At 41.4% G+C, this 22,816-nt stretch overlaps 2 protein-coding genes and 1 long non-coding RNA gene across 5 annotated transcripts in view; 1 reads left to right on the top strand and 2 right to left on the bottom strand.

Annotated features, from left to right (window-relative positions):
* LOC135105538 (uncharacterized) overlaps positions 1–12,771 on the bottom strand; it is a 61,871-nt gene extending 49,100 nt beyond the window's left edge. The window contains exons 1-4 of the long non-coding RNA XR_010270888.1: positions 12,414–12,771; positions 2,711–2,880; positions 2,121–2,386; positions 1,575–1,663 (exon numbers count right to left, since the gene is read on the bottom strand). This is a non-coding gene — a long non-coding RNA (uncharacterized LOC135105538). The remainder of the gene's footprint in view (positions 1–1,574; positions 1,664–2,120; positions 2,387–2,710; positions 2,881–12,413) is intronic.
* The window catches only part of LOC135105536 (protein white-like), a 23,280-nt gene extending 2,211 nt beyond the window's left edge, over positions 1–21,069 (top strand). The window contains exons 1-15 of one of the 3 annotated variants that reach the window (XM_064013745.1): positions 4,035–4,190; positions 4,417–4,558; positions 7,592–7,682; positions 7,938–8,082; positions 10,698–10,769; positions 12,798–12,896; positions 13,936–14,174; positions 14,331–14,453; positions 14,608–14,812; positions 15,529–15,669; positions 16,316–16,473; positions 17,006–17,076; positions 17,738–17,843; positions 19,522–19,684; positions 20,041–21,069. In XM_064013745.1, the coding sequence (XP_063869815.1) occupies positions 4,179–4,190; positions 4,417–4,558; positions 7,592–7,682; positions 7,938–8,082; positions 10,698–10,769; positions 12,798–12,896; positions 13,936–14,174; positions 14,331–14,453; positions 14,608–14,812; positions 15,529–15,669; positions 16,316–16,473; positions 17,006–17,076; positions 17,738–17,843; positions 19,522–19,684; positions 20,041–20,136 (1,863 nt within the window). In that variant the 5' untranslated portion in view covers positions 4,035–4,178 and the 3' untranslated portion in view covers positions 20,137–21,069. Of the gene's footprint in view, positions 1–4,034; positions 4,214–4,416; positions 4,559–7,591; positions 7,683–7,937; positions 8,083–10,697; positions 10,770–12,797; positions 12,897–13,935; positions 14,175–14,330; positions 14,454–14,607; positions 14,813–15,528; positions 15,670–16,315; positions 16,474–17,005; positions 17,077–17,737; positions 17,844–19,521; positions 19,685–20,040 lie in introns of those variants that run through there. The other 2 variants (XM_064013746.1, XM_064013744.1) reach the window with 2 other exon arrangements.
* LOC135106082 (relaxin receptor 1-like) overlaps positions 20,753–22,816 on the bottom strand; it is a 70,356-nt gene continuing 68,292 nt past the window's right edge. The window contains exon 21 of the mRNA XM_064014921.1: positions 20,753–22,364. Coding sequence (XP_063870991.1) covers positions 22,236–22,364 — 129 coding nt within the window. The 3' untranslated portion in view covers positions 20,753–22,235. The remainder of the gene's footprint in view (positions 22,365–22,816) is intronic.

The raw sequence follows: 22,816 nt of genomic DNA, 5'->3' as shown, positions 1-22,816 counted from the left end.
TCTTACTGTGTGTGTGTGTGTGTGTGTGTGTGTGTGTGTGTGTGTGTGTGTGTGTGTGTGTGTGTGTGTGTGTGTGTGTGTGTGTGTGTGTGTGTGTGTGTGTGTGTGTGTGTGTGTGTGTGTGTGTGTGTGTGTGTGTGTGTGAGAGAGAGAGAGAGAGAGAGAGAGAGAGAGAGAGAGAGAGAGAGAGAGAGAGAGAGAGAGAGAGAGAGAGAGAGAGAGAGAGAGAGAGAGAGAGAGAGAGAGAGAGAGAGAGAGAGAGAGAGAGAGACTTGCAGGAAATTGAGTAGTCCATGAAGTAACGTGACACATACATGTAGACAGACAGTAACTATTTACTAGCACCAACTACAGCGTGCATCCACAGAGGACACTAAAATAAATATTAAGGGATGCTGGGAAATGCTGCATGAATGGCGGTACAGTGCCAGCGTCCCTCCCACAGAAAACACAAGCATCGAAATTAAGGTTTTTTACTTGAGTGCACTTATTTATTTTTGTTTTATCTGTTAAACTTTCACCTCACTGTTCTTCGCGTTGATGGAGTTTGGAATAGGAATGAAAAACACTAAACCTCGTGAACACTCCATACTTTTGCAGGGAGTCCGTGTTACTCAGTGTTGTGGTCTCTGTAAATTGATCTTAGCCGGAATTTCGGGGTGGGAGGGGTGCTGCACTGTCCCCACCTGACTACAAGAGTGCTGAAGCCAGAAGAGGTTAAGAAACACTGAGCTACAGGGTGTCCGCGAGGATTTGTAACGTTGTGAGTTATCAGTCATGTATCAGCTTGCTCTTCCGTACCGTGCTGCTTTCTATCGACATGACGGTGGGTGCTGGTAGTAGTAGTAGTTGGGTTTAGGAAGGGGGATAAAAACCCAGGGAGGAGTTAGGGTTCTTTTAAATCTCTAACGTTTCGGCTGAATAGCCATCCTCAGAGAGACTGATTTACATGAGTGAAAACACACTATTTATAACAACATACAAAATTTTCCCATGTTGTTATAAATAGTGTGTTTTCACTCATGTAAATCAGTCTCTCTGAGGATGGCTATTCAGCCGAAACGTTAGAGATTAAAAGAATCCTAACTCCTCCCTGGGTTTTTATCCCCCTTCCTAAACCCAACTACTTGTCAACATGAACAATTCACAGTAGTAGTAGTAGTAGTAGTAGTAGTAGTAGTAGTAGTAGTAGTAGTAGTAGTAGTAGTAGTAGTAGTAGTAGTAGTAGTAGTAGTAGTAGTAGTAGTAGTAGTAGTAGTAGTAGTAGTAGTAGTAGTAGTAGTAGTAGTAGTGGTGGTGGTGGTGGTGGTGGTGGTGGTACATTTACTTTAAATGTTATGTAGCATAAATCGAGTTCGTACCTTTCGTGGCTTTTTTTTTTTTTTAATACTAGTCTCAACTCCTGCATAAAACTCTTCAGTGCAAGCAAGTAAAGTATTAAACAGACGAAATTAGATAGGAATTGGGGGTAATTATATCTTTACAAATTCTTATCACACACACACACACACACACACACACACACACACACACACACACACACACACACACACACACACACACACACACAGCACCTGTATTATCATATGGCAGAGTCAGGGCTCCAACGGCGGATGAGTTTCAGGCGTACCGTGATGAGGCAAGAGATACGAGCTTGTGTGTGCTGTAAAGTGCCACAGGAAATTATGGCAGTGGTGCATAAACTATGAGATTGAAAGTGAGAAAAAAATATTAGAAAGAAGATGATGATGATGATGAAGTTGACAAATACAAAATCAATGGGCCATAAATCAAGAAAAAATATCTTGATGATGATAATGGTAATAATAACGAAGATGGATACGATAATAATGACACCGATAATAAGAGAAATGACGATATTAATAATAACCTTTTACAACAGTCACTTAAATGTTATAGATGTAGCAGTTATCAGTACATTCAAACCACCACCATGTATTACCTGTCATTAATGGAATTTATAACACCCTTTAGCCCTGCCTGTATCAGAATACACCATAACTGAATACGTAAGATCCTTTACTCGTATATCCAAACCTTCAAACACGGCCCGTCAGTGCAGTCAGCTGATAAAACAATATGATGGAATAGCTACTTACGTCATGGATGCCGCACGATGTTTAGCTGTGGCGGGCTTGAGTTTTGTAGGGTGAAGGTTGAGCCTGAGTGGGCGTGGTGCGGTGAGGGAAGGTGACGTGGGAGTAACGAATGATGGAAAGAGTACCTTGCAACATCACCGTCTCTCCGTTTTCTCTTCTCTTCGTTTTCTTCCAATGTGACAAGAGCTTTGCCAAGTACTTTTCCTGAGCAATTTTTCACTGCTTCTGTTAACCTTTCTCAAATGGCGCCAAACCAGGGGCTCTAACTGGGATGAATTTCAACCCACAGTTAATTGATGTTAGATTATTATTTACGTAAGGATTTTGCATATATATATATATATATATATATATATATATATATATATATATATATATATATATATATATATATATATATATATATATATATATATATATATATATATATATATATATATATATATATATATATATATTTTTTTTTTTTATACAACTAGCCGCAGTAACAAAGTTTGTGCATTATCACTTAATGTAATTTGTGGTAAACCTTGTCTGCTTGCGTATCTTCTGAATGGACTTAATAGCACACCACTACAAATAATACTTACTTTCATCATTCACCATAATGTTCACCACCGTGCAAATATCTTTAACTTTACGAACCACTGACGGAGGACTGAGGTTCATTAATACAGGGAAAGCGCTGGGTCAAGGAGTGCTGTTTCTCACAAGGCCCTCCAGTAGTCCTGTAATCCTTAGCATGACGCGGCGAATCAACCTGGAATTTAATAACAGAATTGAGGCCCAGTACACCGATTGGGAGAATTTTTTCACCTGATCTACCTAACTCTACGTTGCTTTAACCTTGACCTGGGAATCTTATCAATGTTTCTAGGCTCTTGAGGTATGGTAATGGGGAGGCCAGTTAATAGTGTTCGAGTTAATTTCCGACCTAAACATCTTTCAAATTAACTCAAGCAATTCTTAAACACAGATAGAGATGGACACAGCTGAGGGAGGCAGATGCAGAAACACACGCACAGAAACACACACACACACACACACACACACACACACACACACACACACACACACACACACACACACACACACACACACACACACACACACACACACACACACACACACACACACACACAACACCGTGATCTTCGGCTAACATCAACACAAAACCATACCACAAGAATGCAAAAGGAACCTACAAATCGTGCCTGCCTATTATACCAAAGAAAGGTTATCACTAAGCACACAAGTATTCCTCCTCTTCTTAATCTTTTGTTATCATCTCATTCATGAACTAAAGACGAAAGTTATGAGTTTTTTGCGCCTTGCCACTCCCCCCTTACCCTCCCAACGTAAGCCCTCATTCCTTCCTCCTCTTAAGAACAGTATTGGTGTCATACAGCCGCCTTGTACAGATACGACACGCACCTCCACACTCGAGATGCATTGTCAGCAGAAGGAACGAAATAAAAATACGGAGAGAAGAGGAAAAGGAGAAATAAAAAAGTTAAAGGACGTCTACTACTGCCATAGAAAAAAAGAATGGACGAAGAGGGAGGGTTAGAGGGGAACATCTTGGTGAAGTCAGAAGGAGCGAGGAGAAAGAAAAGGATGGCGGGAGGAACAGTGGAGCAAGCAGCTTTGTCTTGTCACCGTGACAAATTTTCACTGGCGAAGATAACATGCTCCAGATCTTAACTGTTACCTCCCCACCACACCAGGTCCCCTCACTCCCTGCACACCTACGCTATCGTAACATTTAAATATTCAGGAGATATCATAAGCTAAAGGCAGTATGATAGTACATGGCAGTATATGTTTATAGGATACACCTCTTGTAAAACTAATATGTAACCTGGCAAGGCTGGGTTGTATAAACGTTGTTATCGACATCCATCACTCAGCTGACTGATAAGGTTTACATCACGCAGCTTTGCCCCTCATGCGCCTTGGCGTGATACACAGGAGTAGCGCAGCACCTAAGCAGTGCGGCTGAGGTCTTTCCGCGGTGTCTGGACTTGTTATGGACTGGCGACCCTTCCTTTAGGCAACATGATGAGTGAAGTGCGTAGTTAGCGGCTCTGATGGTGATACTGCCTTGTGTTAATGTAGCGTGGACGATGCTCTGTAGTGTTCACAGATGAAACTGAGTTATATAATATTTCAAGACCCGTATAAATTGCAACAGATTGACCTTTTTTTTTTTTCTTTTGTAATGAAGCTTATTTTCCTTATGCTTTTGTTACCTAAGTCGTTATGCACCTAAACTCTGTCTCGGTCCTCCCCCCAGACCATGGATACCATCGATCTAAAGGACAGGGGCGAGGTGGATCCCACGGCGGGCGTCACCTACGCCTGGAGAGACCTCAACGTGTACGCCGGTGGGGGGAACATGTTGAGGAAGAAACCAAAAGTACACATCCTTAAGGACGGTGAGTATGAAGGAACCTCTTGCCTTTATGTCGCATTTAATACTTTTACATCTTGTCTTCTAGCTAAGCCTTCATGAACAAGCCTCCATTCACTATAGGCTCAAGACATAAAACAAAAATTGCCTTCTCTCTAAATGTGGGTACTAGAGAAGCGCATTCGTTAGACAACAAGAGAAAATCATTGCCTTATAACAGAACAAAGTGACGCGTGGTTTCCTGGTTACGAGCCTCTTATTACACCTCCCTCCCTGACCTCTTCAGTGCCAGGCCCATATTCAGAAACACTTCTCCCAGCAACCCCACAACTTTCAAAAGGCTCTGCCTTAAGTTACACGGGTTTTGAAGGGTTTTTATATTGTCAGTGACAGAATAAAGGGATTTCTTTATTATTAATAGGAGAAACACTCTTGAGAATCCGCTTAATCATGTCTGTGATCTTTGAGGAAAGTTGTGGTGAGAGAGCAAAGCGTTTCAGAATACTGGCAACAGTTTGGCAAAGAACGCACAGGTGAAATTTTTCCAACGCTTTATATGCGTGAATATCATGTTACTTTAAAAATTTCGTTTTATAATAATGATAAAAAATCGTGCATAATTTCTTCCTCTTATGAAAGCCTTGCCATTCTAATGAACCAAACCACTGCCATCCCGGTGGCTGGGACGTCCATGCCCAACACTAAGCGTGCCCCAGAGAGACGCTCGCTTACGAAGAATATTATTTTTTTTTTATGTAGGAAGGACACTGGCCAAGGGCAACAAAAATCTAAAAAAAAAATTGCCCACTGAAATGCCAGTCCCATAAAAGGGTCAAAGCAGTGGTCAAAAATTGATGGATAAGTGTCTTGAAACCTCCCTCTTGAAGGAATTCAAGTCATAGGAAGGTGGAAATACAGAAGCAGGCAGGGAGTTCCAGAGTTTACCAGAGAAAGGGATGAATGATTGAGAATACTGGTTAACTCTTGCGTTAGAGAGGTGGACAGAATAGGGGTGAGAGAAAGAAGAAAGTCTTGTGCAGCGAGGCCGCGGAAGGAGGGGAGGCATGCAGTCAGCAAGATCAGAAGAGCAGTTAGCATGAAAATAGCGATAGAAGATAGCTAGATATGCAACATTGCGGCAGTGAGAGAGAGGCTGAAGACAGTCAGTTAGAGGAGAGGAGTTGATGAGACGAAAAGCTTTTGATTCCACCCTGTCTAGAAGAGCAGTATGAGTGACATGTGAAGCATACTCCATACATGGACGGATAAGGCCCTTGTACAGAGTTAGCAGCTGGAGGGTTGAGAAAAACTGGCGGAGACGTCTCAGAACACCTAACTTCATAGAAGCTGTTTTAGCTAGAGATGAGATGTGAAGTTTCCAGTTCAGATTATAAGTAAAGGACAGACCGAGGATGTTCAGTGTAGAAGAGGGGGACAGTTGAGTGTCATTGAAGAAGAGGGGATAGTTGTCTGGAAGGTTGTGTCGAGTTGATAGATGGAGGAATTGAGTTTTTGAGGCATTGAACAATACCAAGTTTGCTCTGCCCCAATCAAAAATTTTAGAAAGATCAGAAGTCAGGCGTTCTGTGGCTTCCCTGCGTGATATGTTTACCTCCTGAAGGGTTGGACGTCTATGAAAAGACGTGGAAAAGTGCAGGGTGGTATCATCAGCGTAGGAGTGGATAGGACAAGAAGTTTGGTTTAGAAGATCATTAATGAATAATAAGAGAGTGGGTGACAGGACAGAACCCTGAGGAACACCACTGTTAATAGATTTAGAAGAACAGTGACCGTCTACCACAGCAGCAATAGAACGGTCAGAAAGGAAACTTGAGATGAAGTTACAGAGAGAAGGATAGAAACCGTAGGAGGGTAGTTTGGAAATCAAAGCTTTGTGCCACACTATCAAAAGCTTTTGATATGTCCAAGGCAGCAGCAAAAGTTTCACCAAAATCTCTAAAAGAGGATGACCAAGACTCAATAAGGAAAGCCAGAATATCACCAGTAGAGCGGCCTTGATGGAACCCATACTGGCGATCAGATAGAAGGTTGTGAAGTGATAGATGTTTAAGAATCTTCCTATTGAGGATAGATTCAAAAACTTTAGATAGGCAGGAAATTAAAGCAATAGGACGGTAGTTTGAGGGATTAGAACGGTCACCCTTTTAGGAACAGGTTGAATGTAGGCGAACTTGCAGCAAGAAGGAAAGGTAGATGTTGACAGACAGAGCTGAAAGAGTTTGACTAGGCAAGGTGCAAGCACGGAGGCACAGATTCGGAGAACAATAGGAGGGACCCCATCAGGTCCATAAGCCTTCCGAGGGTTTAGGCCAGCGAGGGCATGGAAAAACTTCATTGCGAAGGATTTTAATAGGTGGCATGAAGTAGTCAGAGGGTGGAGAGGGAGGAACAAGCCCAGAATCGTCCAAGGTAGAGTTTTTAGCATTTATTAATGACTGACCGAGATTTTTTTCTTTTGCATGTTCCATGAGAAGCGGTGGGCGAGGCACTAAAGAAAAAAGCTACGGAAAGGCAATCATGCATCGAACGAGAGGAGCCTTTCTTTCATAGCTTTACACATCCACTTTTACTCTTAATTCAAATCCATTCCAAAGCGTTATGGTGTTATTTCTATGGCAAGATAGTATATTACCTCTTTAAAGTGGAGGTCATCAGATAAGACATGCTGATATGACATTCAGCCAAACTGTTATTCATTAGATGTTCTTATCAAAGAATTTCAGTAATTCTGTCTTAACTAAAATGACATCTTTCCTCTGGCGGACAGCACCATATGCCTTGAGTGTTTCAGTAAATCAACTGCTCCATCAATCCCGCGGTAGGCGCGGCGACTGGCACGGCAGCCAAAGTGTGCCAGGAGGATGTGATGCCTATAGAGAGTCAAATAAGGAATTTTATCTAAAATTAGAATTTTCACGAATAATTTAAATGACAGTAGGCCAAGTAAATATAGGAATAATCAGAGACCACAGAAATGCAGGTGTGTGCAGGTGTGTCAGGACGGGGCGTGGATTGATTGTTCCCGCTCTTCCCACAGTGTCGGGCGTGTGTGAGGGCGGGCAGATGCTGGCCATCATGGGCGCCTCGGGGGCAGGCAAGACAACACTACTCAACGTCCTCACCTACAGGTAGGCGAGGCTCTGGTCGCGTCCACGTGTGTTGACTGCCTGGGCACACAAGGAAATGTCTCTTCTTTGGATTATCGTGGGAGTTTTTCAGTTCCTCAGCTGCAGAGAGGAGAAGAATATGATAACGACTCGTACTAGAAATCAATTAACATTGCCCCCAACGTTCTCCTCTGCTGCATTCAGGATCGTGCTTCATAAGATTGCTTCTATAATATGACTGTCCATTTTCCTGCTACACTGCCCTTCCTCCCGCAGGACACGGAAGCTGGAAATCAAGGGCGACATTCACATCAACGGAAGACCCGTGGACATGCGGACCATCGCGGGAGTGTCTGCCTATGTGCAGCAGGAGGATCTTTTCACGGGCGTCTTCACCGTCGAGGAACAGCTTCACTTCAACGTGAGTAAACATGAGGCAGCCTTGTCATGGCAACATACGGGCGAATGCTGCAAAACGTCAATTTCTGGCAATATAAAGACTGTATTGCAAAATATCGTTAATAACTCGTATCATAAGGACAAATATTGCAAAAAAATCGTTACTGGCATGCTGTAAAAATACGTTATTTACTAACATAACAAGGTCAAATAACGAATCGTGTGTGTATATATATATATATATATATATATATATATATATATATATATATATATATATATATATATATATATATATATATATATATATATATATATATATGATTTTTTCCTGGACTAAAGATTACACACTTACCACATACACATATGTACAGAAGTTGTGTTGATTATAAGTGGCGCAAACACCAAGTATTGCAATGCTATTCAGAGATGCTGAGGGTGCAATGAAAAAATTATTCGTTTCCCCTTTTCCAGCTTCCTTTCCTTTTATTTTCCTATCTTCCTTTCACTGGCATCCTTCTCTTCTTCCTCCTCCTCCTCATCAACATAATCATTACTTTACTACATCATACTTCCCTTATCTTCTTATCCTTTTTTTATCAACTGCTTTTGCCTACATTCTCTCTCTCTCTCTCTCTCTCTCTCTCTCTCTCTCTCTCTCTCTCTCTCTCTCTCTCTCTCTCTCTCTCTCTCTCTCTCTCTCTCCCACATAGATACACACACACAATTATTTACGTGTCAGGGAGCCCAGCCAAGGGCACAAAAATTAATAATAAAAAAAAGCTTACGAATCATTATCATTATTCATCACTATCTTACTACATCATACTTCCCTTATCTTCTTATCCTTTTTTGTCTAATGTTTTTGCCTACATCTCTCTCTCTCTCTCTCTCTCTCTCTCTCTCTCTCTCTCTCTCTCTCTCTCTCTCTCTCTCTCTCTCTCTCCCACATAGACACTCACACTCACAATCGTTTACGTGTCAGGGAGCCCAGCCAAGGACACAAAAATTAATAAGAAAAGCTTACGATCTACCCCAAAAAGGGAGGGAGATGATTGAGCATTGGTTAATTTATCACGGGAGTGCGGCACCTTCACCTTCCTTTTTTGAAACAGTTCAAATCGTAAGAAAAAAAAAACAGGGAAAGAGTTCAGTAGTTCACCAACAAAAGGGGTAAGAGTGAAAAACCGGTTAACTTCCATTATTAAGGTGGGCAGGATAGGTGTGAGAGTAAATAAGTGGTCTTGTGCATTGAAGCCGTGGTTGTGGGACTCAAGCAGGTACCAAGTTGAAAGAAGCAATAACCATGAAAATTAAAAGCAGAAGATTGAGAGATACAACTCTGGTGTAACTATTGAAAGAATCTTTTGACTCCAGCCTGTTTAGGAATGCAGCGTGAGTTGAAGCTCCCCATATGAGTGAGTAGCACTCCGTACATAGACGGACAAGACCTCCCCTTTAAGGACACTAACCTAACCTAACCTAAGTGGAAGAAAGAAGATCCCACTGGACCCCCATTAAGGATATTAACCTATTCTAACCTTACTTAACAAAACCCTAGTGTGCTCCACCCTTAAGGACACTAACCTAGCCTAATCCTGAAGAACTTTAACCTGACCGACGCTATCTATCCTTATCTGATATATACTTACAAGGCCTGTTACATCCCCTGCACTGCACAGATTGCGGTAAAAAGCAATACGAACGAAAACTATAGCTGAATCGCCTCGAAAATGTAATTTGCAGTATAATTTCAAAAATAGTATCGCACTTAATCCATTCTGTCACGATAACAGCCATGCTCAAACTGAAATCCATCTCCTACCTGCAGTGGTTCCCTCCTGTCTGCAGGGTAACGTGCTGTCTTGCCATTAGCCAGAAATAATTAAATTCTTAATTATTGGCGGAAAAGAACGTGACGTCACACCTCCGTAATACGTCATGGACTCCTGAGCATGCACACCGATACTCTGCCTATAAACAAATGCAATTCCGGCTATGCTTATGAAGTGATGCAGAAGTGGTGCTGAGCTCACTGGACTTAAAAAAGAAAAATCCGAGACTCAGCACATTCTCCGAGGTACGAGTATTACAGCCCCATCAGACTCGTCCCTTCAAAGATTTTTACATTTACGTGACACGGCCTTATTATAAAGAATAACTGAGATATTGTTATTAAAGTATTGTCCTACCTTAATTCACAACTAATTCCTCGTCTTTATCTTTGGAGACGATAACGATATAATACTGTTTATTAAATCTTCTTCCCCTCTTCTCTCTTTCATTTACCTCATATTTTCCCCTAGTATCTTCCTGTGCATCTCTCTCTCTCTCTCTCTCTCTCTCTCTCTCTCTCTCTCTCTCTCTCTCTCTCTCTCTCTCTCTCTCGTTCCTTAATAGTGTATAGCCTCTTTTCTCTCCATAGTTAACCATCATCTCCGTAAATCACCTTTCACTTCATCCTGCCAATTACTTCTTCCTTCCCTCTCCTTACCATCATTCTCTTTATAGTTGTTGTGGAACCAAATCAATCAATCAGATCAACCACTGCGCCACTTGTCCACTCCAGCAAACAGCACATCGCCACTAATAACTCACTTCCTTCCCGCACCTAATCCCAGTCTCCACCACCACCAGGCCCAGCTGAGGATCGGCAAGGAGGTGTCCGAAGCGGAGAGGAAGCGAAGGGTGGCCGAAGTCATGACGGAGGTGCGTATGTAAATGTTGCTCTGTTGTTCTGTTCTTTATATGGGTAATAACCTAGCTTATATCCTTCGTTTTATTTAGTCTGTATTTTTGTGGCCAATGAAATCTATGTATGTTGTGACGCTGCGGTGACGTGTGTATGTAGTGACGTGGTGGTGACGTGATAGTGACGTGGTGGTGTAATGTCGTGGTGGTGACGTGTGTATAGTGACGCGTTGGTGACGTGTGTAGTGACGTAGATGAGAAGAAACACCACACTACCTGTATTTGACATCGCGACACACACACACACACACAGGGAAAAGGCAAGGCAGTGAACACAGATAAGCCGTGTCCACATTATCGAGCAGTGCCCGACGGGCACTGTTACCATACCACTATGCGTAGTTGGTGACGTCAGAAACGTAAAAATTACAGGAATTGATATGGTAACAAAGTGCTACCAGATCAATGTAAACCCTTCACTCGTGGACAGAGCCCGTCAGGCTCTGCCCACAACGGGCAGGGTTTGCCTGTATAGCCTCATATGCTACTCGACACCGCTCGAGAGGTGGTTCTGTTGGGCAGTTCAAGTTATTCAGTAGGCATTAAAAGGACAGCAAAGTGTGAGAGCGGTCTCACCATGCCTAGCACAGCACACATGATTACGATACACACAGAAATGTGAAGGAAGTAAGTACCTTGGTCCGAGGAAACATTTAGTGTTTCACACCACAGACCAGACGAGGCGGTTTCAGATGTTTCTCTCAAGTGAACTCACGGGCAGCCGCTCGTTTGTTTGCCCGTCGTTTTCCTGCTTCAGATGTCACCTCCGTGCCCGCCACTCAAACTGGCAGCTTGTGTATGACAACGGGATATGGTAACAGTGTTTGCCGTCGTGCACTGCCCGATAGTGTGGACACAGCTTTTACTCGTACAACCATCCACAAGCATCTAGATTCTTCCCAGATCAGGTACATACATACATACACATAAAATAAGAACGTTTTTAAGTTCCTTTATCTCTCCTCCATTACAATGCCATTCCAATGGCTCATGGTCATAGAAAAATAAATAAATAAATAAATAAATAATAACGAACTGCAAAGTAGCAATGAACGGGGCGGGCGGATCGACAATGGTGAAACGTATCGTATCTCGGGAAGCTGGTTCACCACACAAAAGGCTTCCCTATCAAGGTGCACCACTCCAGGCTTCCCCACAGAGTTCCAAATTTGGCTAGGATCGATTTACAAGAAAGAAAAGTCGTCGTTGTCCTTAAGATTCATAACAACATATAACATGACGAAACAAGGCTCGAGTGTGCTTTATAACAATCGTTCACTTGTCCGAACTAATTTACTGCCACCAGCATATCCCGCTCGTCACCTGCTTTATATCCGTCACTGCTTTACATGTTACCCGTACCACCGTTCTCGGCACACCACGGCCTTACCAAGCACGTGTTCCTAAATAAGAATGTGATCATGACTTTGCTTGGAAGCAATCAGCACAATAAACCTGGATGACTTGTGACTGGCTTTGGAGGAGGTGGGAAGCCGGCCACGTTGATGGTAAAGTCTTATAATACTGCTTCTGAGCGACTGCTGTGCACTCATCTTACAATTTATCCTTTCCTCGTCACTCACTGCGATTTCCAGAACTTACCTCAAAACCCCTGACAGCTGATGACGTCCCAGTTTCCAGATAAACACAGATAAACAGCCACAATGCACACTACTACGCGAGAGAACTGAGGACTGACAACGTGCATGAACGACTCTTTTTGCCTATTGGATATCGCCACACATTACGTCACAAGTCTCCACTGATTGGTTCAGAGTCCTGCTGGGTACCTACTCTTCCCCGGCGTTAGGAATACGAACCGTTTATTTACTGATTTTAGTGATTTAAGTATTCTTCGCGATGACAGTAATTAGGATAACACATTTTATCATTTTAGTGATGAGACAACGGAGCACAGCAACTCATCCTCAAACTTACTTTACATTTCGTCTACCTCACCTCTCTCTCCCTTGCCTCCCCTCACAGCTGGGCCTCAACAAGTGCGCCAAGACCAATATCGGCATCCCAGGCCGCATGAAGGGAATCTCAGGCGGAGAGAAGAAGCGGCTTGCCTTTGCTTGCGAGGTGGGTGGCGATGATGGGACAGTGTGTGTGTGTGTGTGTGTGTGTGTGTGTGTGTGAGATGGACAGTGGCAATGTTCCAGCCGTGTTCAGCGAGATATAATAAGTTGTATAAACTTGTTAGTATTAATCATTTGATAGTTATTTATTTTCTTTGTAATGTACGGTAACATGTCGAGAATATTTTATGTTAATATGCAATACGCACTGCATACCCAGTATATAACTCATACATGTACATTGCATATAGATCTTTATTGCTGTTTCCAGAATTAGATTTATACGCAGATTCTCTTATTTGAATTCATAACGGTAGAAAATACGCAACAATAATAAAAAACTAAATAATATATATATATATATATATATATATATATATATATATATATATATATATATATATATATATATATATATATATATATATATATATATATATATATATATATATATATATATATACACATACACATAAAGAGGGATGACACCCTATGGCACATCGCTACAAAGGCAGACAGTATGTGATAACTGAAAAAGATCAGTATCGTTGTCATATAACAACACTTACCACCATGCAAGTGGACTCGTAAGGTTTACACACTACTACCTGACTACCATTCTTGGTGAAGTGTTCTCAGTGAACATAAGAACATAACATAAGAAAAAAAAGGTGGAAGCAGCATGAGCCATCAGGCCTACACGTGTCAGTCCCTGTATGAATGATACTTATTTCCACCTATCGTGTGACCGAATGATCCACAATGCCGCGATAGATGATCACCCCATCTATTTTCCAAGGCCACAAAGGTGATTAGCCAGGTTCTCAAGAGTGTTTCTCCTGTTAATAATGTAGAAATGTTGTTAATCTGTCTCTACAAGCTTCAAAACATCCTTATAAACCTTGCAGCTTCAACTAGAGCATTTTAAATGTAGTTGAAGCGCGTCGCCGATGTGTTTAAAAAAAAAATGGTCCTTATTGACTACTACGTGACTGTTATCCTTGGTTTCTTGTGAGTGAGAGAGTGACTCCACAATGCCACAGATGATCACCAACCCGCTGCTGCTGCTGTGTGACGAGCCCACCTCCGGCCTGGACTCCTTCATGGCCCAGAGCGTCGTGAATGCCATGAAGAAGATGACAGAGCTGGGAAAGACTGTCATCGCCACCATCCACCAGCCCAGCTCAGAGGTGTTCGCCATGTTCGACCGCCTCCTGCTGCTGGCCGAGGGACGCGTCGCCTTCATGGGCACGGTGCAGGAGGCGCATCTCTTCTTCACCAGGTGTGTGCGTGTGTGTGTGTGTGTGTGTGTGTGTGTGTCTGTGTGTGTGTGTGTGTGTGTCTGTGTGTGTGTGTGTGATCTACCAGTCTGAGAATAACGTGCTAGACTCATGATTGTCAGGTGTGTGGGTGTGGTGACCTCTTATTGTGGCGGCAGGTTGGAGCACCCCTGTCCGCTGAACTACAACCCCGGGGACCACTTCATCTACACATTGGCCATCCGGGGAGGCATGGAAGAGGAGTGTCGCCAGTTCGTGTCCCATGCCTGCGATTCCTTCAGGTAAAACTCGAGTAAATGACGAAGAAAAAAAATGCTCTTCCTGTTCTTTTATTCTAAACACAACATCTTTCATCCACAAATCAATACAAAAATAACAATAACCTGTTTCCTTGTAATTTCCGTCACCATGCATGTTTTGTTCCTGTTCCACTAGAGATGGCGAAGGCATGGAGATGAGGAGGTACATCGACCAAGCCATGAAACCACCAGAGCGCGGTGACGGCCTGGCCAAAATAAACTTGCCTAAGAGTCCCTACAGAGCTTCTTGGTTCAATCAGTTCGCCGCCATGACCAGAAGAGCCACCCTGGAGCAGATGCGCGCCCCGATCCTGCTCACGGTGAAGCTCTCGCAATCTCTGGTGAGTCTGAAGGCGAGACGCAGCTTGTTGTGTCCTTCGTGTGGCCTGTAGGTCTTGGCTCATCTTAAAAATGTGTGAGGATGTATTTGATCTTTTTTTTCAGCTAATAGACTGGAAATTAGTAACTGTCAATTCATTCATAAGTTAACCCTATATAAAGTTCCGCAAGATCTTATATTAACATAAAGAACTGTTAATTGACATAGGTTTAATCAATACAACAACTTGACTTTAATATTATTCTAGCATCTTCATACTGAAACCTATCGCAAATTGTTCAGCGAAAAATTAATAATTAATAAACAATCTATAAGCATATAAATCTATATGTATACATAAATAAATACATCAGTGATAATATAATAATAATAATAATAATAATAATAATAATAATAATAATAATAATAATAATAATAATAATAATGGTAATAACAATAATAATAATAATAATAATGAGAAGAAAGAAGAAAAAAGAAAAAAGAAGAAAAGGTCACAGTTATTATTGTTATTTTATTTTATTATTATTATTATTATTATTATTATTATTATTATTATTATTATTATTATTATTATTATTACTATTATTATTATTATTATTATCATTATCATCATCATCATCATCATCATTACTATTATCATCATTATCCACTTTTAAAAGCTGCCTCGCCCTTGCTGGATCTTTACCCGAGTTCATGTTACTATTTTTCCTGGGGCAGTTTTTCGCTATAGTGTTTGGTTTGATCTACCTGGACCTGGGCAAAGATGGTATCACCCCGACGTCAGTAGCGAACATCAGCGGCGTGCTCTTCGTTTTCGTCACCAATATGTCCTTCTCAAATATGTTCCCCGTAGTCACGGTGAGTCTTCCTTTCCTCCTGCGACGTCAAGTGATCCAGTCAGTCAGTCAGTCAGTCAATCCTTCATCTCCTACTGCTGTCAATCACAGGACTATATATATTCTGAACCAATTCTGCACCGTATCATCAGTACATTCAAAAGGCTCCAGTTGAAGTTGCACGGGATTTTAAGGGTGTTTTTCTAGTGACAAATTAACAAGATTTCTATATTAATAACAGAAAAAAACACTCGCAAGAATCCGGCTATTCATCTCTGTAGCCTCTGAAAACAGTCGTGGTGAGAGAAACAATGTGTGTCAGAATACGGGCCATAATATATGTCTGTTTATCACTTATAGCTGTTTATTCAGAAATCTTATTTTCCTTTATATTTTCACAAGTTTCATGCTTTGCCATAGCAAGTTACTAGTAATCAACATTTCTACTTATATATATATATATATATATATATATATATATATATATATATATATATATATATATATATATATATATATATATATATATATATATATATATATATATATATATATATATATATATTGCAAAAATATTCTACTTTCACGTCTTGTACGCTATCCTTTTCTCTTATGCTTTGCTTCGTCATGTCTTACCCTCAACTGTCCGTCCTTCTCCGCTTCGACAGACCTTCTCAGCCGAAATGCCTCTATTCTTACGGGAGCACTGGAATGGCCTCTACCGTACCGACGTCTACTTCCTCACGCGTAACCTTGTCGAGCTGCCCTTCTTCATCCTCAGCCCCTTCGGTTTCATGGCCATTGCCTACTACATGGTGGGCCTCAGGTGGGTCTGCGATGCACTCATTCATTACACCAAGGACCGCATTCTGAGACACTTCTGCGCCGTACCTCTGCTACTTTCAAAAGGCTCTAGTTGAAGTTATGCGGGTTTTTCTAAGGGTGTTCTTATGGTTCTAGTGACAGATTAATAAGATTTCTAAATTATTAACGGTAGATAAAGTCTTGAGAACCCTGCTAATCATCTCTGTGGCCTTCGATATTGTTTCTGAATACGGGTGCAAGACATATGACATAACAAAAAGTTAAAGTAAATACAAGAAAATCTAGCTTTCCAGACATGGTAATAAAGTAGTGGAGTGTATTGCCGGAAGTAGTATGTAGTGTGTGTCAGAAACATTCATATTTTGAAAGATTCATATGATAAAAGTAAAGAAAAATGGGACGTAACAAGGTGAATGTAATCCTGTATGAATAAAATTACGTAAGAACACACACACACACACACACACACACACACACACACACACACACAAAGCCGGATCCGGTTCTAATGTGTTCCTCGCCGCCTCCCACAGACCAGAGGCAGAACGCTTTTTCATGGCATCCTTCATCATCATCATCGTGGCTAACGTCGCTGTCTCATACGGTGAGCATCATCATCCCTCTTCCCTTCTCTGTCTCCAGCTCTCAACACTCACCCTATACGTAAAATCTTCCTTCGTTATGTCTCACTACGCGTCCAAACAGACAATCTTACTTGACTTTTATAATACTACCTCATTTTATTACAAGTATATATATAAGAAAAAAAATCTAGAGCATTTTCTCCCTTTAGATTCCTACACCCATTCAAGAGACAAGTGAAAACAGTCAATAAAATCAGTAAGCCTTTTGTAAAACTCATTACCTTACGTCCTTTATCACACACAGCTCTCTTCACCACCCCATGTCCCTCATCACTACTCCACTTTCCTCACTACCACCTCAGCTGGCTCACCACTGCCTCTTCTACCTCACCACCACACACATTCTTTATCACCGCCTAACCTTCCTCAACACGCATCCCTCATGACCATACACCTCCTTCATCACCACCCCTACCAACCGTGCTATTGGGGAAACTCTAATCTGGTATAAGAAATGCATGAAAAAAAAAAAAAAAAAACAGACAGAGAAACTGATGAACTATTTTGACCGCATAGAAAAGTGTTAATGAAAAGGACAAAAGATATACCATTTCAGAGTTTTCCCGACAGTACCATCACAGCTCAGTTTCCTTTCTCTCATAAAAGCCTCTCTCGTCGCAGGTTACATGATCTCTTGCTTGGCCAAGAATTACCAGACGGCGCTGGTTCTCTCCACGCCGCTCACCTTCCCCCTGCTGCTCTTTGGCGGGTTCTACATGAAGCCTGGGTGGGTACCTCGCTCCGGGTGTGAATGTTACGGTGTATACAAACTTTACATTTCCTTCTGCAGCAATTGATACATTATTATACTTTGATATTTCTTATAGTATGGACCATATTCTGAAACACTTCTACGCCGCACCTACACTACATTTGAAATTCTCTACTTGAATTTGCATGGGTTTTTATCAAGGGCTTTTTTTTACGGTTCTTTTGGTAGATTAACAAAATTTTTATATGATTAGCAGCAGAAAGACTCTTGAGAACCCAGCTAATCATCTTTGTGGTCTTTGAAAATAGTCGTGGCGAGAGTACAAAACGTTTCAAAATACGAGCCATAATTGTATGTCGGCATAAAGAATGTTAGAGATATTACAAATGGAGACAAAAGCTAACAATGATAACAAGAAACATACCTTTATGTCTCTCTCTCTCTCTTAGGGCAATGGATTTCATTACTAAATACCGGGTTGTTATGCTTCTATTAAGTGAATAAGCAAAACTTTTAGTGAAAAGAATAAATAATGTTAGCTATGAATAATTGAAATGTGTGAAGGGCTGAAAGGTAGATTACTTATGATAAACATTTGACTTCAGTGAATTAAATATTAGATAAAATTTATAAAGTTTGTGTAAATAAATAGAGCATACTGTTGGCAGTTGAGGAGGAATGAATGCATGTATTCTCAAGACAGAAACAGAAAACTGATACAAGAATTTTATCTCATCTAACTAAAGGTTACTCAGGAACATGTAAGGTTCAGAGTAGAAGTGCCGTATTCTTGACTTTGATGATCATGCTTTTCTTCCCTGTTGTCCTCTGCCGCCTGAATTAAGTGCCGTGATGACCTGTTCCCCTGTCCAATTCCTCTGTCCAGTTCCTCTGTCCAGTTCCTCTGTCCAGTTCTTCTGTCCAGTTCCTCTCTCCAGTTCTTCTGTCCAATTCCTCTGTCCAATTCCTCTGTCTAATTCCTCTGTCCAGTTCTTCTGTTCAGTTCTTCTGTCCAGTTCCTCTGTCCAATTCCTCTGTCCAGTTTCTTTGTCGAATTCCTCTGTCCAGTTCCTCTGTTCAGTTCCTCTGTCCAGTTCTTCTGTCCAGTTCTTCTGTCCAATTCCTCTGTCCAGTTCTTCTGTCCAGTTCCTCTGTCCAGTTCTGTCCAGTTCTTCTGTCCAACTCCTCTGTCCAGTTCCTCTGTCCAGTTCCTCTGTCCAGTTCTTCTGTCCAGTTCCTCTGTCCAGTTCTTCTGTCCAGTTCATCTGTCCAATTCCTCTGTCCAGTTCCTATGTCCAATTTCTCTTTCCAGTTCCTATGTCCAATTCCTCTGTCCATTTCCTCTGTCCAGTTCCTCTGTCCAATTCCTCTGTTCAGTTCTTCTGTCCAGTTCCTCTGTCCAGTTTCTCTGTCCAGTTCCTCTATCCAATTCCTGTCTAATTCCTCATGTCCTTCAGTAGACTATTTACAAATTCAGTTTTGTCTTCCTCTTGATCCCCGTCTGCCCGTCTCACCCGTCAGGGTTTGGTATTTCTTAGTGTGGCGCTGAGTACATGGATCAAGAAAACAGACTGCCTTTCCTGACTGCTTCAAGTAGCGGCCTTTGAGTATTTGAATGTAAATTTGCATCCTTTTTGAAAGGATGAGAGACAGTCATTTCTAAAGCATGAACTCACTTCCTTTACCCCTACAGGACTATTCCTCCGTACCTGGACTGGCTGAGTTACCTGTCGTGGTTCAAGTACAGCTTTGAGGCTCTGAGTATCAACCAGTGGAAGGATTTCGAAAACATAACCACCGAGAACACGACTGTGATTGTCGAGGACAAGGTGATGGAGAAGCTTGGCTTTGATGTGGTAAGTCAAGTTCATAAGTTGACCGGGAGGGAGTCGGAAAGGCATGTCATGATTATTAGCGTTTGTTTTGTGCTATTTTCATTTGGTATATGCTTACCAACGCCACAAATACGATATGATTTTTGTTCAGGATTGTTTATATATTTCCATTCATACAGGTTACTATCATTTATAATTTTCCCATTCTGTTTCCATTTCCCATCTTTTTTCTTCTTCTTAAGAATATCATCACTCATCTATACCATCACCACCATCATGAACCCACCCACACACACACACACACACACACACACACGCACACACACACACTACCTATCCTCCATGAAACCACAATCCTAATTTACCATCACCTTCAGGATAACCTGTGGGTGGACGTCGGTTCCATAATAGCCTTAGTAGTGGGCTACCGGATATTGGCCTTCCTTTTCCTCCTCTCCAAGACCTTCAGGTAAACTCGGGTGGCTTCCCTTTCTTCTGCACGTAACCACCCGTCCTTCTGCCTGCAGCTGCTGCTCCACACAAAAGCCCCATATTCAGAAACGCTTTGCTCTCTCACCATGAGTACTTTCAAAGGGCACAGAGATGATTAGTCGCTTTCTCAAGACTGTTTCTATCTTTAATAATGTAGAAATCTTGTTAATCTATCACTAAAACTGTGAAAAAATACACATTTAAAGATATGCGCAACTTCAACTAGAGCCTCTTGAAAGTAATTGAGGTGCGATGTAGAAGTGTTTCAGAATATGATCCAAAGCACGACCAGAAGGGATCATGGCATCAGTCAGGACACTTCGGGAGTGGACTTTGTGATGATTTTGTGATGCAATGGACTTTTACTTCACTCACTGGGGAAGCTGATTTTGAGATTCTGTAGAACTTCTGCATTTTCTTTACGTCAGGAAGACGCGCTGAGCTTTATTGTTGTTGTTATTATTATTATTATTATTGTTATTGTTATTATTATTATTATTATTATTATTATATTTCATCATCGTTATTGATAATATGAGCGGTAATAGTTTCTGCATCCCGACCAGCCCAACACTCGGTCTTCCTCAGTAATGAACATGCCCATATATTGAAGTTTCCATCTGAATGAATTCGCTTCCGACCATTCCACCCACAATATTTCCCCTCCAAAGTAACGTCCTCCTGTGATAGATTAGGCTAGGTTAGGTCTTGGGTTATTTACCATGGGGGAAATTTCCATGGAATCTTCCTTGGCGGGGGTTTCATTTGGTGTAATTTAGATAGAACTCTCGCTCTTGTCAGTTATCAGTACTTTTTCTTAAGAGTGACCTTTGTGTATCATATATAAATAAGAGACAGTTGTTAAATTATTTTGTAAAACACTGTATGAAACTGAATAAATTAGTTGTTAATGACGAACATTATTAATGAATTAGAAGTGTTTAACAATTGTTTATTTATTTATTTTTTTCAACTTATGGAAACCAGTTTAGGAGGTTGTGTCTGTTGAAGATAGTGTTGAGTGAAGCCCAGTGACACATACACACACACACACAAACACGCGCGCGCGCGCGTGTGCTATTGTGCAGTTGAGGAAATAACTTACAAGTCCAAAATACTTTACAATATAATGATCTTGGAAGAAAACATGGTGGTATACACAGCAGAAACAAGTAATACCCTGGAGTGACAGGCGACTCATTTGCTCGTCCACATGTTCAGGATGAGTCAGGAAATGAGTCTTGCCGACAACACAATGTAATGAAGGTTCCTGGATGATACAGAAATAACACGTCCCTTACAATGAAACGCCTTGGAAACGAAACCTTGCGTCAATGTTGTGAACGTGACTTTAAAGTTTATGCTGCCCACCACTTACCCACCCTTTGATTATCTTCCGGTGTCATAAGCAGCTCCTGTTGCCGAGAAAAATATAATCTGTCAATTTACACAATGCTTCTGACACAACAGGAAAAACAGAGCAAGTTCAGAAAATCTAAAAGTGGAATGTTGGGATACATTATCACACACGTGATCATATTCTTTTGAGCCTTTGGAGAAAGATTAAACCAATATTGCGACAATACACTTCGGTGGTTTTAGCACATTTTTTCTTTCCCGTCACACCACCAAAGTCTCCATCACATGATACAGAAAATTAAAGATATGCAGGGAATCCATCGAGTCTGTATCGTATGTCAAAAATATACAGTAGTGTCGTCACTGTCTAAGGAATAATTTTCTGGGCCTTCGTTCATTTCATCGTTTCGTTCCGCGCTGCCTTGCGTCACTCCTTAGTTCAGTGAGGTTGGGATTAAGCTGGACACTCACAGTCATGTCCAAAGTAACGTGCATAACACTTACCACTAATAACCACAGCATGTCCACAGTGACGCCAGCCGCGGCAGCATACACCGCCAACACAATCTCACATCACGAGGGCCAAAGTAACTGACAATATTTTCAATGCACAACTCTTTGGGCTCACTGATCCGAAGCCTCACTGGCACAGAGGAGTGAATCACCGAGTCACTGAGAGGTTCAAGAGAGGAGAGTCTAGAAGGGAGGCAGATGTGTGACCTCAGATCTCACAAGCAGGCGGACAAGTGCATGGGATCGTGGGAGTCTCGCGTCCTCTGTAGAACCCTCGGGCGTCCAGACTTGGGGGACGAGGTCGCTGGAACCCCGAGGAGCTGGTGCGTGTCGACACCTGTGTGACACCTTTGTGTAGATACTGTTGTAGACAAGGGAAGATCTTCGTTTTCTATGGGAAACTCAGAGAAAGAAAATTTATTTGTGAAAGGGTAACTAAGTTAAGAGTGTAATCCTAAGGAATCTTGTTTTAGTAGTAATTAAACATTCTCTCTCTCTCTCTCTCTCTCTCTCTCTCTCTCTCTCTCTCTCTCTGGATAAACAGACAGATAGATATATAGACAAACAGATATTTGAACAGATACACAGATTAACAAATGGATATTTATGGAAGCCTCCTAAATTATGAATAGGATATTATCTTTATTTTTTTATGAACGAAAAACTATAAAAAAGACCAAGAAAGGGAATAAAACATAAAGAAGAAATATGAGTCATAAATATATATCAGTTCAAAACTTTGATATGAAGCAGAGAGATGTCAGTGTGCTACGGTGGCGATGGGAGGGT

The sequence above is a fragment of the Scylla paramamosain genome, chromosome 12 (assembly GCF_035594125.1).
Source record: "Scylla paramamosain isolate STU-SP2022 chromosome 12, ASM3559412v1, whole genome shotgun sequence".
NCBI lineage: Eukaryota > Metazoa > Arthropoda > Malacostraca > Decapoda > Portunidae > Scylla > Scylla paramamosain.
This window is presented reverse-complemented; position numbering and strand designations above follow the sequence as displayed.